Raw genomic sequence first — 20,044 nt, 5'->3', positions numbered from 1 at the left:
AATTTGCCAACTTTGATTAAATACATCATTTATATATGTAGAAGTCTACATTTAGTTCTAATTGAACCCGCTACATGTATCGCCACACGTATTACCACACATATTTACAAATAAACGCAAATTTGCAAACAGCGAAATTTTTTTTCTCCCCAGCCCCGACCCTTTCTTTCTTTCTCGCCAGCGAAACTTTTCTCCCCAGCCCCGGCCTTCTCTTCCTCTCCCAGTCCCGACCTAACCCTCTCTTCTTCTCTTCCTCACGCGATTTCACATATCTCACCGCCACCTCCAGCCCGACCCCTCTCTCTCTCTCACGGACCCCCTGCTCGAACCTCCTCTCACTTATCAGATCGGAAGAGAAACCCTAGATTCGGAAGAGGAAATTTAGAGGCGCAACAAAGTCAGATCGCTCGAAGAAGAAACAATCCCTCTGCCTTGCGAACGGGAAATCAAGGAGGCTTCTCAGTTTTCTCTCAAGAAGCCCTAGATTAGATCTGTACAAGTAATTTTTTTGTTGATTTTTCCTTTTCTTTTTTGCTGAATTGACTGCATGATTAAGTTCAACTCCTTGAAGTATCAACTCTACCAAAAATTAGTGGAAGTTTTTTTTTTTTTTACTAGATATTTGATGTTGTATATATTGAGTTTAATTAGTCAAAACTATAGCTTTATCAAATCTAATCAATGATCTACTTAATTAGGCTTAATTGGTGAATCTGACTTGATGATATTGTGTGAACATAAGTACATAACCAAACATCACTAATACTTGCTGACTTGACGATAATCTGACTTGAAGAGTAAAATGTCGCGTTCTGTCTATACTTGCTGAAACATTGGTCAATTCTTAATTACAATATTGGTTTTGTCAAATAAATAACTGAGTAAGATTCATTAGTTGGATTCTCATATTTTTGCTTGTTTGATAAAGTATAATTTTTTGCTTCTTTGGTAATAAAGAATTATAATCAGATTGCATGCCCCTTTTTTAACTTCTTTATTTCATGTCTTTTTATTTGCATGAAACGTTGATTAAGATGAACATGGAAGCATCAAGTAGCCTGGAGACATGGGATAAAAGGGAATGGCATATGACTGCTGAAAGCTACCGGAATAGAAGCTCCAAGTTGGTACAAATATATATATATTTTTTGTGACTTTGAGATATGTATGTTTTGAAGGGGCTGATTGATAAAAGATTCATGCTTATCAGGTTTGGGTCCTATATTAGTTGATATATATTTTTTTGTTTAAGAAGAAACCTGTAAGTGCATTCCATTGATAAATGGTTCACAGTACAACTTTTTTCAGTAAAACAAAAAGATGAAATGCAACTCAAGCATGAAATACCCTTGTTAATTAAAAAATAAATTACTTCAAATTGAAAGTTCTAAACGACCCCTGCTGCCTATGTGCCCTGAATTTGCCAATTTATAACTTACAAATTTGTTTTCGGGGGAATTTCATGTATACTACTTCAAAAACCTTGAAATTATGTATTCCCCCCTCTAAAATTCATAATATCATATTTACCCTTCTAAAGTTCAAAAGCTCACAAATTTACCCAATTTATTGATTTTTCTAATGAAACTCTTTTTAAATATATCAATTACACATTTTACCCGGTCTCCCTCTTTTCTTTTTGTCCTTTCTCTTTGTTCCTAGATAAATTCCATAAATCCCAAGCTCCTTATGCGGATGTGCTCTCTCTCTCTCTGTCTATCTCTGTGTGTTAATGTAAACATGGTGCTCAAGCTGGGCATGTTGTGTAGTGCACGCGGATGAATTTTCAGAAGAGGATGCTACAAATTACAGCTGTACATATTTCGACGAGATCAAACAGTTGACAAGTATGCTGGCACTTCGTTGAATATGGCATCAACTTATGCTTATTTGAGTTCTGTTACAAAACCAGTTTAATATCTCCAACAGATTCTCAATCTTTTGAAAAAGTTCTTCGCTAGCTGATCCATTTTGTCTTCTATTTCTCCTATTAACCCAAAATTATATCTATTCAGGTATAATTAGATTAGCGTAATATGCTGAACCATGTGCATATAGTCATTGAAAAGCTGAACCATGTGCATATAGTCATTAAAAAAAGTGACCACCAGAAGCCATTGAATCATAAACATGATTGAAGATTCGAATCACACATTGAATTAGAAGGGGCATTTTTTGTTGGTGCAAGTTTATGCCTGGTCCGTTTAGAACTATTTGTAATATTTAGGACAGTAAAAGGGTTGTGTTTGTACTTAGTATTGAGACTCTGTGGCTGCATCATTGTGGCAAGGCTCTAGCCACAGGTTGTAGACACGTCAGGTGTTCATTTGAAGAAATGATTGGTCTTGGCCTGTTTCATGCTTCTTTGCTTTCTTGGGGCTTAATTTAAACAATCAGTGGTAAATTACTTTCATAATTAGTGGTAACTATTTTAAGATATCATTATCATCTGTATAGCACTTGGAGAATGATGAAAAATGGAACTTTTGGAAATTTGTTCAATTGAGATTAACTGTACAGGAGTTGAAATTAGTGGTTCAAAGTCATACCTTCCTGCGTGACCTCTTTTTCATAGCAGTAAATGTTAATGTTTATGAATTTAATGAGATTAACTGGACTGTGATTGCCAATAGACAGTAAGCTGGCGTGCATGCATGCATTCTAACCCGTTCCTTTCAAATTTAATAGTACATGCATGTAAGATACCAGCATGTTGCCACATGGAGGTTTTGTTTGGTGAGCCGCAATACATTTATATGACAATTCATTTTGGCATTATAAAACAGTCTGATGTTAATAGAAACATTTGAAGTATAATTTTCTATTTCTATTTTGAGCCCATAGATTACTTATAAATGCATACAGAGATATCTCTTTTTCTTTCTCCATTTTTATGATCCTTATTATAATTAGTAGAGAAGGATATTTGATAACAAGTTATCTGACATTTGGTGATTTTTTTTCTTCATTTTCTTATTCTCTTCTTCAGATATCTATGTTGTTGTTTTTTTTTTCATTGTTGAATAATAATTCTTTTTATTAGTCTATTTTTTACAAAAAATATGTCATTTTGTATGATAATATTTTTGTCTTATAATCTATCCCGTTGCAACGCACGGGCACGATACTAGTCTACTTATTACGTCGATAGAAAATGATGCGCTTTATTGTATCTTTTACCGCATTTTACTTGAAATTTCAACAATTTGAAATTAACAATATTTGATGCATTATCAAATAATACTAAAATTTCATAAATTTTAACTAATGTGCTATCTATGTATCCAATCACATATCTATAAATTATTTTTCAACCTTTTTTTTTTTGAAAAATTGTTGTCGAGATGGTCAAAATAACATTTATAATGATCCCTCAATATAATCTTGACAATAAAGAAATATATAGTTTATGTTTGATATCCGAAATTGTAAGTTTTATCTTCATCGTGCATATATTATGTCTATAAAACACGATGATATATTATATATGTTTTATAGTTAATCAAGTTTTAAATTTTCAACGATGTGAATTTAACAATCATTCATGCATCTCAAGATGATATTCAAATTATATGAAATGTAATCATTAGACTACCTATATGTCCAGTAATATATCTACAAAAAAAAATTAAAAAAAAAAATTAACCTTATTTGAATTAATTGAAATGCCATTCTCAACCATATAATATAATACCGTGATTAAAATTTTATGCTTATTTAGAATCCTCAAACTACAATAATCGTGATGATTGATAAACAGTTTTCTTTCTTTCTTTTTTTTCTTTTTTTAACAGTTCATACAAGTCAATACTAACAAGAAAGCAACATACTTTTCTTGTTTAGAATGACGTGATAAGAAATTAAAAGACACATAAATTTTGCTTATTCTCTTTTACAATCACATGGGCCTGCAATTCTGCATCGGATCGAACTTGCTACTATATTATGATGTAATTTAAGAGGGAATTTTTTGAGATATAGATTATCTGAATTTAACAATTCAGACCGGGTATTTCACGGGTGAATTCAAAAATTTTGTCAGGAGATAAAAAAAAACAATGCTTTAACTTATACTTTCTAATATTTTGACTTATAATTTATGATTCTCTAACATATAATTCTAATTGCTAATTATAATTCAAGAAATTTATTTTAATTTTAACTTGATTTACAAATCAAACATTCAAAGGGGCCAAAAAAAAATTTTAGGAAGGGACAAAGTGAATCAGAATATCTCAATCTTCACTAAAACTTAAAATTCAGGAAAAACAGCTGTCCCCCTCAGGACCATGTGGGTCCGCCTCTGCCAGGTATCATAGTTGTGTCCTAAAGACAAGAGAAGTGCTATACTGAGGGCATCTTTTGTGATTTTGAGAGCTAAGAGACTTTTTTTCTTCTAAATACTGATTTTGTCCTTCCACTTTTGTCTCTAATTAATTAATAAGACTAATTAATAAAAGAACTAATAAAGGAAAAAAACTGATAAAGGAAAGGAGAGTTTCCTTCTTCTCTTTAGAAAAATCTCACCCAAAAAATTCTTCACCCAAGAAAAAAATTGCATCTAAAATATCCGAAGAAATTTGACAATGCCACAAATCTGCAAGCATGGTCAACCCCCTCCCTTGTTCCCCACTTAAAACCCCTTACATTAGTGATAAATATCATACATTTTTCAGACAGATAACCATATCAAGTTAAAACATGCACATCCTTGAGTAAAATTAAATAACAAAAAAAAGCCACAAATATAAGCATACTACTACAATTCAATCAAAAATACTACACAAGTATTTTCTATTTCACCAACACAATACTAGAAATGAAAAAGATATCAATATATTTCACAAACACAAAATTATTGTTAACAACAATACTGCACAAATATTTCATTTTTTGAAATTAAAAAATAATTTACAATCTAAAACTATGGTACCGGTCCCTCTAATTACAATGGCAAAATCTTATATTTTTTGTTTTACCACTGTGCACCATCCCTTCGTACATCCAAGTATCCAAACTATCGTCCCTCTAATTACAATACATAAATCTTGTATTTCCATTTTCACCCCTGTGTATTGTGTCTTTATACATCCAAGTATTGTCCATCACTCCTCTAGGCCTCTAACTTTCTACTGAGCCAAATGAATCAGATGAAGACATAAAATCATATGAATCAGATGAAGACACAAGATCATATGTTTTTTTCTCAGTTCGGGTAGAATACCTGTACAAATGCCACTATATGCTGTAGAGACCTGAAAGAGCTTCAAAAGGCCTCAAATCAAGAAAACAATAATATAACTGAAAAAAATGTGAAATTGAAAAAGAAGAATTAGTATTAGATCAGTGCCTTTGAGACTGTACATTTTCTAAACTAATTTGGTTTAGCTTGTTAACAAGTTTAAAGAATTAGAGATGAATTTGTGTAATTTGCATTCTATTTTTTATATTTGAAAATGTTCTTTTACAGATACATATATAGATGAGCTTATTTTTAATTAAACAAGGCATCTATATTAACTTGAGTTGGACTCCATGGTTGATTGTTACTAGATTAGAGGTCAACACATCATTCTGCTGCAGAGTGCAGAGTGACAAAAAATTGATCTGAGCCTTGGTTTGTCAATTTGATCAAATTGTGTAATTATGTAATCAATGAAAGAAATATATACATCCCTCGTAAGTTACAACAATCTTCATTTTGTGCAATTAGTTGACATGGGAGGGATCAGGCAGCCAGGTGTAAAGGAATCTGTTGGGGACGCTTCATCGAATTTAAAAATTATTTTTGTGAGTCAGGAACTAAGAGGATACATATTTATTTCATCTCACGGAAGAAAGGAAGGGGGGCTTTCCTTTATTAATTACTTTATTTCTAAAGTTATTTTTATTAAATGAGGAAAAGAGAATATGAAAGGACATAATCGGTATTTAGAGAGAAAAAAAACCTTAGCTCTCAAAACCACAAAAGATGTCCTCAATATAGCACTTCCCAAAGACAATATGTATAGTAAAAATGAAAGCAACGTGAGGTGAGGTGAGAAGGTTGAAATTAATGGGCATTGCGTACATTGGATCAAGTTTCCAAACCATTTATAATTAGATTAGCAAATTTGACCAATTAAATAACAAATTCAAAAATCGGAGAATTGGAAAATTTATTGACTTATTGTCAAACTAATATCGAACATTCTTGACACACATTCGTAATCTTATTAATTATCATGTCAAGAGCTAACACGAGATAATATTTGCAATTTTGAATGACATGAGCTAAGAATTGATAGCTAGGAAAGGAGGTCAAGTCACCGAGATGGGATAATTAAAGAAATCTAATTAAATGAGGAGACTTAGTTTTAGGAAATATATCTCTTTTACAAAATTTCTAAATAATCTTTGGCAACTTTCACGTCTAGCACTATTTTCGAAGTTGAAAACTATTTTCTGTTGAGATTAATAATAAATACAAATTAGTTAGTCGGAAGTTCGTCAAAATAACTCTCTTTCATTATTTAAAAAAAAATGTTTAAAAACTTTATCCACTAATGGACTATCTCAAGCATTAGCTCAAGAGAAGTCAAAGGACAAGGCTCAGTCAACCGAAGTAGTTACCAAGGAGATTAGTTAGACTAATTTGTTATGAAAGATAGTTAGACTAACAACCTTTGTAAATACATTGAATCTAGTCACTGCTCTCATTATAAAAGGAGCACTTAACTACTGTTAAAGGTTAATGAAGAAATGAAATAAGATTAAATATTTTCTAGTTTCTCATACTCTCTCCTTGTTAAAATAAATATGATTATTTTGAAATTGAAAATGGAGATGCAATTCTAACATACAGAAGGGACAAGCAGGTTTAAACTCTTAACCGTGGGGTCAAGCGGATGCGTATCCTCAGTGAAGTATTGCATCACAATTTCTGCCGAATGATACTTTGGAGTTTTGATGAACTTTTTTTTTTTTTTTTGAGAGAAACTTTTATGAACTAGTTAGATACATTTTTACAAAAGTAAACCTATTGATATTATTAAATCAATTTTTTTTCCGGTTTTCAAAAATAGAACCGATTAAGAATCGAACTGAACAAATCAAAATAAATTTCAGTTTGTTCGGTTCAAACTAAAGTAAATCTATTGATATTATTATTAATGAAAATAATACATTGTCATACACAACAATTGAAGTTCAAACCAAAGAATACATACATAATAATTGAAGTTTGATTTGGTTCGCTCTGATTTGGTTTAATAAAATCATTATAATACAAATAAAATTGTAGTCGAATAAATATAAACTGATTGGTTTTGAGAAGTCTAAACCAAACTGATATATTTAAATCAAAATATTCCGGTTCGATTAAAAGCCGAATAAACCGAATCGTTTGAAGAAGAAACGGGTGGCCGAGCAAAAAGACCGCACGCGAGTCCCTGACTCCATCAGTAGTCCACAAGTCCATTTGCCACTCCATGCGCATACAAAATGATCGCTCCCTTAATTTCTCTCTCTCGCCTGACCATTCTTCTGATCGGCAGTAGCACCAGTTCAATTTCCTCCCCTTCCCCACTGCTCTACTCGCGCAATCCCCGACGGTGCACCGCCTCACTCTCAGTCTCCTCTCCTCCAATTATGCAAGGTGGTTTCCTCTCCAAGAAACCCTACGAGCCTCCCTCTTGGGCATCTTATCTCAATCCCATCCCTTCCCACACCGTCTCCCTCGGCCACGTCAGTCTTTTCTCCAAGTCTCCTTTCTTTTTTGCTTTTCGCCTTCATTTTTTTCTTAGATTTTATATTGTTTATTGTTGATTATTAGCTCCCGACTCCAATTCACAAGTGGAATCTGCCAAACCTCCCTGAAGGCACTGAAGTGTGGATTAAGGTAGAATAATATAATCTCGAAACCGTTCCTGGTTATTTCCTATTGATCCTGTCTGACACTGATTTTGTTGAAATATATATATATATAAAGCGAGATGATATCTCGGGTATGCAATTGAGCGGGAATAAGGTCAGGAAATTGGAGTTTTTGATGGCTGATGCTGTGTCTAGTGGAGCCGATTGTTTAATCACTGTTGGAGGAATACAGAGCAATCACTGTCGTGCAACTGCGGTTGCAGCGAGATACCTTAATCTGGATTCTTATCTCATTTTGCGCACCTCTAAGGTATACTTATGGTACTATACTGTTTGGATGAAGATATTGCATGAGTTTAACATTTCAGCTGGTGACTGATTTGGTTTAATTCTTAATTCTTAGGTTTTGGTTGAAAAGGACCCTGGATTGGTCGGTAATCTCTTGGTTGAGAGATTAGTTGGGGCACATATAGATTTAGTGACAAAGGAAGAGTACAGCAAAATAGGCAGCGTGGTTTGTTTTTCTCTCTTTCCTTGTGTTTTGGTTACTTTTTTTATATTTACTTCTGATTGTAAATTAATATTGGATGAAACTTACCACCTCAGACTCTTGCTGAGTTGCTGAAGAAGAAAGTTGAGAAAGAAGGGAGGAAGCCATATATTATTCCCGTCGGTGGATCAAATTCTCTTGGTACCTGGTAAAATTTTAGCTTTGAAATAACCAGACTCATTCCAAAATATACAGTTGGATTTATACCTATGACTTAGCTTCTTACATAAAGATATTGATTTTTCAGGGGTTATATTGAGGCTATTAGGGAGATTGAACAACAAGTTCAGAGTTCGGGTGGGGCTAAATTCGATGATATTGTTGTAGCATGTGGCAGGTTATACTCATTTGTAATTTTATAGTGGTTGCAAATAGAGGGAAAAGCCTTAAACTGTGAAGTGTATGGCATGAATTTAATTTTTATTTTTTTATTTTTTTTCTCTTGTTTTTTTTTTCAATTTATAGTGGAGGAACGATTGCCGGTCTATCACTGGGGTCAAGATTGAGCAGTTTGAAGGCAACTGTAAGAGAATTTTTTTGTGCAATTATATTCATCCTGCAAGTCATTAGTTGCTAATTCTTGGATTTGTAGGATAGGTTCATGCATTTTCCGTGTGTGATGATCCCGAATATTTTTACAACTTCACTCAAGGCCTCATTGACGGTCTCCACTCAGGCCTTGATTCACGTGATATTGTTAATGTTATAAATGTGAGTTCCCCTGTCATACATGTGCAGTATGCCAATCTTTGATTAATGCTTAATGGATGCTACTTTTTTTTCATCTTATGACATGAATAATTGTTTCAATCAAATAGCTTTGAGTTACTATTTATCTGAAATACAATTACATTATAACAATTTGCAAGTATCGAAGACAATGAAATGATCTTTCATTTTAATTATTTTTGTTCAGGCCAAGGGTTTAGGTTATGCCATGAACACGGCAGAGGAGCTTGAGTTTGTTAAAGATGTAGCTAAAGCAACTGGAATTGTTCTTGATCCAGTTTACAGGTAATCTGTTCTCCAATTTTTCTATGTAATCTATAATTTTTTCCATTAGTTGTAGTATGAGCAGCGCATATAACTAAAATTTGATCAATTATGAAAACGCACTCCTAATCGTATCAGCTATTTTTAACTGGCACATCGTTGCACCAGACTTAACATTGGTAAGAATCTTATGGACCAATTATTCTCATTTCCTCTATAGTGGCAAAGCTGCACATGGCATGTTAAAAGACATGGCTAGCAACCCGGCAAAATGGCAAGGCCGCAAAGTGCTATTTATACACACAGGCGGCCTTCTTGGTTTGTATGACAAAACTGAACAAATGGCTTCTTTAGTTGGGAACTGGCGTAGGATGGAATTAGACGAGTCTGTTCCTCAGAAAGATGGTACAGGAAAGATGTTTTGATTTATTTCCATACCTCATACATGGAAACTCTTGTATCCTTATCTAGCATATAGTTGCATTCAAGAGTTGAATAAGTGATCTGATTTTGTTTTTCCCAGTTATACATTGTAAGCATAATACTTCTGAAAAAGTCGGTCCTTGTATTGATTTGATTATCTTTTCTAAGTAAATCTTTGTAGAAAATAGTAAGAGGGGCTTTTCCTTTACCTTTATTGATTATCAGGTGGTGTCTCATTGTTTACTTCTTGTGAAGTGCTATAATTATTAGATTTCATCATTCCATTCGTAAAATTGTAAGCAGCTCTGGAAAAACAAGTACTCATTTTGTAACGAGTTAATATTATAATAATATCGAGTGCAATTTTTTAAATTTAGCAACTAAGCTTTAATGTCAATTAATTTATTTAAAAAAAAACATGTTAATTCACTAGACAAGGGAATTTATAAAACACATCGAAATTGTATGTACAAAACTGTAGGAAGCACCAGCAAATACAATAACCCATTACAATAACTTAAAACCTAATAATAATAAATAGCATATAATTTACATGCCAAGTCACAAACAAGCCGCTCTTTATTGAAATTATGTGTACACACAGCACCAAATGGAAATTAAAACCAATAAACATATTGTATCTGTTAGCTTTTGCTGAATACAGCTCTATATTTGGCAAAAGCTAGTAGATAATATATGAGACAAATCTCCAGAAACAAATGTATATTCCCAAGTGCTTGTATTCTTCCACATTCTTTTGTTGATTAGGCTGTGATTTATTTGATTTTACGTTTGGAATCCGGGATGGCCCTCACAATAGTGACCGGGCATGTGATGTTGCTAACAACGTAATTGCTCACACTACCGAGCAGCGTTCTGCACAGTCAAAATTAAAAAAAAAAAAATAGAAAAAAAATGTGTTGTGCATCTTTCGTGCAACATTAATTATACGCTTATGGAGGATTCAAATATCTCCTTTTTATGTCTTTATCATACTTTTATTTTTTTTATTTTCTAATAATAAAAAAAATTCAAATGACAAAGTAAAATCGTTAAATGTAATCCATATTATTTTTCTCTAGATCTACATGTACATAAAAAGTATCATTTTACATTTTGTTTTTTATATGAATTATACATTTTAAATTATTAAAATTTCAAAAATTAAGGCACAATGAATACATAAAAATTGGAGGTATTTACTCGGTTCCGTATATACCGATTTAATTCAGGACCTTATTGGTTTTTAGAAAGGATAAAATAATTGTGACTGGCACCATGCTGGCCTGAAACCGAGGTAACTAATAGTAGTCCCATTGTATAAGAAACATTTTGGATGATTGAAAACAAGAAACAACAATATATAGTATAGACTACTGAGATCCAGTACCAAGTCACTAAACCATGGGGCCCACATGTCTGAAAAATACAATCCACCTGAGTTACAGGACAAATTTATCTCACCTAAGGTACCTCACCGTTTGAGTTCGTTATATATTGGCACAAATCTTGAGTCGCATTACAGACTTGGCCGGATTGGCCCGGATTTTGATCGGACGGTCCGGATTCAAACTCAAGGAGGTAATGCATAGGATCTGGTCTCGTTACACTGATACAAAACCTGTCTAAGTCTAAGAGGAGCTGTCATTCTGGTGAAATATACCTCTTTAAAGTGCCTAATCCCCGATTGCCGAGCACGAGACTGTCTATCTTGAGATTTTCCACTGCTTCACACAGCTTCTCTCTTGGATCTCCCCAGTAGACCTTTGCTAGTACCTTTATCTGCTTAATTCACACAAATTTCATTTTTTCACAATTTTAATATACAAAATTTCAATTGTATAGTTAAAATATTCAATCATTGTATAATAAATAGTGAAAATTACCTGTTTGGCTTTTGAAGCAGTATCCAAAATGCTAAGTATCTCCCTATCTGGGTTGATACCGTACCGTACCTGTAAGTTCATCTCCATGAACTCATAAAGTGGAATCAGAGCTGTATATAATCATTAAAGAAACAACATCAAGTTAGAATAAATAAGATAATTAGCATAATAAAACATTAATGTGATGAATAATACTGAAAGTTATACAGACGTGAACCCGTGTCGCCCCAGAGCACTTTTTGATCACCATGATCACCCTTTCCAGAGACAACATGAATTAAAATCACGGTGTCGCCGCTCCGCACAAGATGATCAACTGTCCATTGCACTGCTTGCTTGCTAGTTGGTGAATAATCCATGCCAATACCGATTGTTTGGCTTTTCGACATCTCTCTTCTCTTCCTCTTTCTCTAGTTTGAAGACTTGAAATAGCAAAGGTGGGTTTCCAGACAAATTCTTTTATAAGGTTTTAAGGAATCTGAATTGACAAAAGAGGGAAAAGCAAAAGATTTATACTCTTTTCATGTTGGATCTGTTGCCTTGGCAGGTCACTATCAATGTGGTCCAATTAAAGAATATCAATAATTCTTGTTGAAACCGAAATGATACCAGTGTTTCGAATATATGTCTGATTCCATAATTAATTTACTTTTCTGAAATAATTTGCTAGTTATACTTACTAATTAGATGCTCATATCAACAGTTATAATTAACACTACAAATTTGAATCCAAATACCTTGCTCCACTCTTATGAATCACAGACATAGTACAATGACACAAGTCTGATCTCTCTATCAAAAAACACAAGTTCAATTTTCAAAAATAGTATTGATAAAAAAAAATGTACCTTACCTCACTCTTATTTCAATTTTTATGGATTTTAATTTTAATTTATTAAATAAATTCTTCTTCTTTTATATTTTTTTACCATTCTCATAACACCATGATTTTAAACCATTAATTACTATTTTACTATATTTATCGGAGCTTGACAATGATGGACAAAACAAAATTGTCTTTTTTCAATGATTAAGAAAGGTATTAATTGAAAACAACTTAGAAATATCTTCTTTAGGAAAAGATAAATATTATCGCTGAGATAGGCATGAATTTCTGGCCAAAGAGCCGGTAAAGATTTCGGTCACAAAAGGTGCGTGTACTGAAACAGCAAAGAAATCCAAATATCAATTATATCATCTAGAAACTAGTAGTGCCTTCTATCAGGATCTGGAACTTGCACATCATTATTTGTTGCCAACTATAATTGATTTGGCACTAATAGGCCTCGCTGGCCAAGCTTCAAATCGGTTGTTTTTACTCGTGGACTTGACAATTGGCAGTTGGCACTGCTGGCCAAGCATCAAAGCGGCTGTGGTTTTTGAGAGAATCAAATTCAACTTTTTCTTTTTCTTTTATCTACTTCTTTATTTTGTTTTGAGAATTTTGGTTTGTCCACGTTATTAATTTCATTTTTATGCTCTATAATAATATGACACCGTCTATTTCTAGGAGGGAAATGAAATCCTCCTCCGGTTGGTTTTCATTTTTAGTCTGTCTCAACTTGTTTGAGATTTAGCTTGTATCAAAAGTAGAGCTAGTTTATATAAAATATTAAAAAAACATTGATTTTATACATAACATATCAAACATTGAGTAGAACTAGGGTGTTCTTAAGCTTGATGAACTCAAGTCTAAAATCCATTGAACCGGCTTTAAATGACGAATATGAATTGTTGAAACCCGTCTACCTTATGAGTGGTGCGTCTACATGTAAAAATTTTAAACATTCAAATTAATTTAGTATAAAGTCAATCGGTCAAAATTAGAAGGTTAATAAATTAATTTTAATGCATTCATTTTTTGAATGTTTTTTGACCATTTGACTCTATGAAAAAAAAATTACATGTAGATGTATTACTCGTAAGGTAGACAGGTTTCAAAGATTCAGATTCGTCATTTGAAGCAAAATGAATGAGTTTTAGACTTGAGTTCACCAAAAAACTTGGTGAACTTAAGAACACCCTACACACACTTTTAAATTTTATACTTAAGCTTTTAATTGAGCTTTCAAGTGTATATATCTAGTATATTAACACACTGATAGTTTGATCGGAATAAAAACAAATAAGAATTCAATAGAATAGAATAGAATAGGTATGATTTTGAATTGAAATTTTATGATCACTAAACAATTTTCATAGAGTGAATTATACTCACGTTTCTTCAAAATTATAGATATTATCATCAAAGTCTCCTTTCTAGTTTGCAAAAAATAAAAAGTAAAAACAAAATCTTGTACAACACAGAGAAAGAAAAACGAAAGAGAGGTGGATTCTTACCTAGTCGGAAGAGGTAAGAGGTGCCGCCGCGGTCGATCTTGATCGGAACAAATAGGGGAAGAAGAGCTGGCTAGGAGGAGTCGTACTATCTTTTCCTTCTTTTCCGTACGATTCTCCTCAAATTCCTTGGTTTTGACCGAGAATTATCGATGCGATTTGGAGGCGAACAAGTTGCGTGAGGTGAAATCATTTATCTTGTTGTCTCCACTTCCGATCAGACGACATGATAGAATTCTGGTTCGATTTCGTGTTTCATGTGATTTTGCTCAGTTCTGATTAGAGGGTAAATATTTATACATTATATATCAAAAAGAAGAAAAAATAACGGAGAAAATAGAATCCAAAAATTCTTCAATATAAATTTCATTTGAAAGAAGAAAATGAAGATCAAGGCGTTTATAATTTTAAATCTGCAAAATTTTTCACATATTGTCTGAATTATGAGCGAGATTGAACGAATAAAAAAAAAAAACTCTCATATGATAACAGATAAAAAATGGGTGATTGATGAGAAAGAAAACACATACATTTTTTTATTTATAATGATATCTATGCGTACAAGTGTTGATATATAATATATTAAGTATTTATATCTAATCTATCAAGTGCGAGAACAGAAAAAAAGAAAAGAAATAGAAGTTGAACTTGTTAAAAATAAATAAAGTGGATTAAGAGATTTTTGGAAGACCGGAGACGGATGATTAGATAATATATAATTTTTTTTTATTAGGTCAGATCCGAGGTTTATTATATTTGTCATGCTGATGAAGGATCTATAGTGAATAAATGAGAATAAATTGTTCCGATTTCCAACAGAGAGAACCCAGCCGCTGTATTAATGTATTATACTCGGAAATTTGTGAGAAGCATAGTAATATCTTAAATTTCCATCAAGCCCAAAAATTTAATATGGATTACCATTATGGGCTCTGTACTAAATTTAAGCCTGTACAGTTAAATCCATTTTGGCAAGGCCCAAGACAATTGTGGAACCCAAGTCCTCTCTACAGTTAAATCCATTTTTACAAAATTCAATGGTCTGAATTTAACTAGTTTTTGTACACATCTTAATAAATAGTAAACAAATTTCAAAAAAATGTAAAATTTGGTCTCCAAGCATATTTTATTGTAGAGATCACATCTAACGGTTTGGATCGACGATTTGGACTTTGAAAATGTCAAAAATGGTTGTTGTAACTTGATCCCTCCTCATATCCAAGTATCCAACCAATATGATCTCAAATTCTCAATTTATTAAGCTTTATGCAGGTAATTGCAAAATGGAGGCCTTCATGATGTGTAAAAATTGTTTCTGGAACTGTACATGTAAATTCGTTTTTGCTTTTTTGTGTTTCTTTTAATAACTTAAAATTTAAATATTAAAAACAAAACCATTAAATATCATTTTCAATATGTATGTGTAAAAGATTATGACATTTTAATTTTGTGTATATTTATTAACCACTTGCAAAATTGCACACGTGTGGATGATTTTGAAACATTAACTTTTAACTTATTGATCATTTAAAAATAAAATAAAAATATATTTAATAGCATGTAGAAAAAATAATATCGATCATATCTAATAATTTTATTTTGACATATAAGATTTTAAATTTTTGTTAAAGAAAATAAAAAAAATTACAAATATAGGAGAGACACATAAATTAAAACACAGTCTTAAATTTCAGGGTTATTTTGGTTTAGTGACGGAGTCTTAATTTCTTTTTATCAATGTTGTTAATTAAAAGAAACTTTTAAAAATGCTTTTGAGTTAAATTAGAAATTTAAATAATTTAAAGATATTTTTTTGAAAATTTAGTGGGTCAATTAAACTCACTCACTCTTCTTTCACTCCGACCAATATTCACTCCGCCACATTGGTCGGTTGCTGTAAAACCATTGTATATTCACCAAAGTTCTAAATAGCACGCTATAGCAGTGAGTTATAGTTCAGCTATAGCGTTTTCGGACCATAAAAGCTATGATGCTATATTGACACTATAGCGTGCTATTCCACACTATAGTGGTATTATATTAGCATAGTGCCATTTTTTTAGCCATTTCGCTATTCCGCGATAAATGCTATTCAACCCTTTGGTATTCACAAATCCAATGTATTTCTAATTACCAACAAAAACATAAAAAAATAGGTACAACGTATTTTTTACTGGTAACCAAGGCTATTTTTTCAGGAGGTCATAATGTCTTTATGGAATTCGTTTTTTTTTTTTTTTTAATTTTTCTATTTTGATTTATTAATGAATAACAATATGTTGTTTTTGTGAATGCATACATTTACAATAATATATGAAAGAAAACAACACATATTACATTTCAGCTGATTAATAAAAAAAAGGTTAGTTCCGCACTAGAGCTCCAAAACCATAAACCTTTATATATATTGAGACGATTATATGCTGTAATTATGACAAATTATAGTCAAATAAAGATCATCGTTCAATTAAATCATTGTTTCTAAGAACAACGTACTGTAGGCGTACGAGAAGCACATGGTTCTGACCTGTTGACCAGGTCAGGTAAATAAAATCTCTACCTTTTATAGTGTAAAAACCTCTAAGCGACCGCATTGACTCTGACTGGAATAATGTTCGCAGCGAATTGATACTGCTTCGCCATTCAAAAAGCTTAAAAATTAAATAAAAAAAGCCAAACACTTGAAAAGAACCGTCTTAATTTCGAATCCGTATCCTCTAAGCACTTGCTGAAACGGACGGCTCAGATTTTTAAATTCGCACGAATCTCAAAGCACAAATAATACTGCCCCTTCGCCATCTCAAGTAGTCACCGGCTGAGAGTAAATCTGAACCGTCTGTTTCAGTCAGGTTCAATCAAGTACCTAGGAGGATACGGATCCCTTAATTTCATCTCGCAAGTACCTGAGAGACTATCATCATTCCGAATTTTTTTAGTTTCTATTTGAATTAAAATAAAATAAAAAGTGTTGACATAAAACTGAATTTTTTTTTTCAATATTACATGATCCCTAGTCTATGTGCCACAAGAGTTTTATTATTATTATTATTATTATTATTTTTTAATAGGAATGATTTAACTACCCATAATTAAATCAACATGTAGATCCTCCCTGACAAGTTACCGTTAATTCCAAATTTATCATAAATTATATGTTGCAAAATGTCTAACAAAATATGCGTCCCAAAAAAAAATGAACAAATTATAAGTTCATGATAATTCTAACAAAGTACATTTCTCTTATAATATATACTGTATAAGGTCAATCCTTCAAAGAAAAGTTTTCAGTCATATGCATGTTACATTATTAATTTATTTCCTCATTTGTTTTGTTCAGATAACTCACAAGTAATGCTTCTCTCTCATTTAAAATAAATATATATTTAATGTATCTAAAATGTAATATAATTCTTAAAATAAATAAGCGTTTGTATTCCTCTGTATGAATCAACACAAGATTAATTCTGTTGTTTATAATTATATACATTTTTAACATTTTAAAAAAATTGTGATCAAAATATCTAAATTAAAAAAAAAATTCTTAGAAAATGCCTCATTCTAAAATAGATTGCAAAATAACACTTAATATGTTGAGACATGAAAATTAGGTCCCAAGTTTATTATGGAAAAAGAAAGGAGAAAAATGGGTATGCATGGGTCAAAAGTTAAGCTGTCACATCCAAATAAATTAAGCTTAAAAACAGAGCATTAATTTCACTCACCTTGAGAGGGAAGTGTACACACTTGTCTACTCAAATTGGAGCAAAAAACACAAGGCAAATCAATGAATTTACACTATATGAAGCTTTGTGCTTGACTTGATATAGTGTTTTTTCTGTAATATTCCACTGGAATCTATGACTGATTCCATTAACTGAAACAAGACTTGAAAAATACCAAACATGAAACATTTCATACTCTTCAACTATATATAAAAGGGGAATTTGAACCTTAGCTAGCCATTCTCAAGCCATCTCAGTTCAATTCTTTGTTCTTTCTCTTCTACTACAGAATCCAAAGCTTTAATATTTCAAAACATTTAGAGACCGACTACGACGCAATGAAGCGCGGTAAAGTTCTGATGAACATTCTTTGTTGCGGCAAGCCACCATGCGACTAAATGATGATTGAGATCGGTTGGTTAACCAATCCTACATGAACTGATTATTGCTTCCATAAATTATGAATTTTACTTTTTTTTTTTTTCCTTTTTCCTCCGTTTAGAAGATACATTTAAATTTGTATTTGTTGTCATAGATTGCTGGTGATATATATCATTATGTAATTTGCTTTCTTTTTTTTGGGATAATTTTTGTTTTACGTTGTTAATTCTTGTTATTTCTCTTAACTTGCTAGCCGAATTAAAGCATTTATAGATTGTTCACGATTTGGAATCAATAATTGTTTTCAAGTACATTGTGAATCAACTTTTGATCTGATCTAGTGGTTAAGTTAATAATTTCTGTAGGGAGATCACAAATTTCAAATCAATTCGACTGAGAATCTTTTAGGCATATTTAAAACTAGCTAGGAGGGCTTAACATCCATCTTTATCTAAAAAAAAAAAGAAATTTCTCGTGCTATCCATGCTGATGAAATACACACACACACTTTTAATAATTTTATGATATGTATATTTGAAAATATTATTCAAATAAAAAATTTGAAATTAGATTGTATTAATTCTTTTTTTTTTAAAATAGAGCGTGTATCAAATTTGAGTCAATTGATACTATGATTAGTTATATATTTATTATAAAGTCATTATAACTTTACTGTGTAAATAAATAAAGATGCAATTCATTTTGAGAACCAACATTTAATCTTGTGGTAAAAACAATCCCCTCACTTCTGTGTAAGCTCACATGTTCAAAATACAATGAAAAATCTCTTATAGATATTAAATGTATAATATTTAAATAACTTAATCTCTAACCATTACTAAAAAATAAATATATAAAATAACGTGCAACCCATTTAATTAGCTTATATATATTTTCCTGAAAAAAGGTTGTTGATGATGATGTGTGAACGCTGTTCACATTTTATTCTTTGACCAGCAGTCAATAGACTTGTAAAATTAGACTCAACACTGGAGAATCTTAATATACAATAAAGCACTAGAAAATTTCACGGTCATAAAATACAAGATCCTTAAAAGAACAATTTTAATTATACATATATTGACATATTTGCACCCCACACAGATAAGAAGCAACTACAAATTAATGTATATCTATGCATAGTAAAAATATATTACAATTGAAAGATATTGCTATATATGTTATGAAAACTATGCTCTTACAAAAAACACGAGCAAAAAAGAAAAACATGTCTAGGAGTCCATTTTTATCATGTACACCCACTTCTTTTTATTAATACATATCATATATTTGTTAATTAAGAAATAAAGTCGTTACAAATTATATATATATATAAATGTACACAAAAACGATAATAAAAAATATGAATGATTATGTATATATCCTGACTTGACTGATAAATAGTTGTTATTAACGGATGATTAGATGAACAATCAGGTGAACAGAACATGGTGGATTATAGATGTTTGCCGCAATATATATATGAGTATGGCTAAATTGTTACCGGTAGCACTTCGACCTAAGTGCTTACGGGGTCATATCTTCGTATTTGATGTTCAAACAACAAATCCAAACCGTTAGATGTTCAATCTATATTAAAATGTGCTTGGAGACCAAATTTTACATTTTTTGGAATTTTTTTACCATTTATTAAGATGGTTTGAAAATCACTGTTTTTATTAAAATTCTGCACCATTAAAAAACAGCGATTTCAAACCATCTTAATAAATAGTAAAAAAATTCCAAAAAATGTAAAATTTGGTATCCAAGTACATTTTAATATAGATTGAACATCTAACGGTTTGGATTTGTTGTTTGAACATCAAATACGAAGATATGATCCTGTAAGCACTTAGGTCGAAGTGCTACCGGTAACAATTTAGCCATACTCATACACA

The 20,044-nt window shown here is 31.7% G+C and overlaps 2 protein-coding genes and 1 long non-coding RNA gene across 3 annotated transcripts; 2 read left to right on the top strand and 1 right to left on the bottom strand.

Moving 5' to 3' along the window:
- Nucleotides 1-160: 160 nt before the first annotated feature.
- LOC144552617 (uncharacterized) lies at nucleotides 161-2,442 on the top strand. The gene is made up of 2 exons (XR_013511179.1): nucleotides 161-1,127; nucleotides 1,663-2,442. It is a non-coding gene; the product is annotated as an uncharacterized LOC144552617 (long non-coding RNA).
- A 4,993-nt stretch (nucleotides 2,443-7,435) lies between these two features.
- D-CDES (D-cysteine desulfhydrase) lies at nucleotides 7,436-9,977 on the top strand. Its single transcript, XM_078301457.1, has 10 exons — nucleotides 7,436-7,725; nucleotides 7,814-7,879; nucleotides 7,970-8,164; nucleotides 8,258-8,368; nucleotides 8,461-8,552; nucleotides 8,652-8,741; nucleotides 8,870-8,927; nucleotides 9,002-9,115; nucleotides 9,321-9,418; nucleotides 9,618-9,977. Exons 1-10 carry the CDS (start codon nucleotides 7,483-7,485, stop codon nucleotides 9,820-9,822), a joined length of 1,272 nt encoding a protein of 423 aa, XP_078157583.1. The 5' UTR covers nucleotides 7,436-7,482; the 3' UTR covers nucleotides 9,823-9,977.
- A 408-nt stretch (nucleotides 9,978-10,385) lies between these two features.
- Nucleotides 10,386-12,197, bottom strand: LOC144553339 (universal stress protein PHOS32-like). Its single transcript, XM_078301458.1, has 4 exons — nucleotides 11,918-12,197; nucleotides 11,707-11,816; nucleotides 11,484-11,602; nucleotides 10,386-10,696 (listed from the first exon to the last, which is right to left on the bottom strand). The coding sequence occupies exons 1-4, from the start codon at nucleotides 12,093-12,095 to the stop codon at nucleotides 10,597-10,599; spliced, it is 507 nt and encodes a 168-aa protein (XP_078157584.1). The 5' UTR covers nucleotides 12,096-12,197; the 3' UTR covers nucleotides 10,386-10,596.
- Nucleotides 12,198-20,044: the final 7,847 nt, after the last annotated feature.

This window comes from Carex rostrata, chromosome 4, assembly GCF_964058835.1.
Source record: "Carex rostrata chromosome 4, lpCarRost1.2, whole genome shotgun sequence".
Classification (NCBI taxonomy): Eukaryota; Viridiplantae; Streptophyta; class Magnoliopsida; order Poales; family Cyperaceae; genus Carex; species Carex rostrata.
Note: the sequence above shows the minus strand (reverse complement) of the source record. Positions and strands in the feature narration are given on the sequence as shown.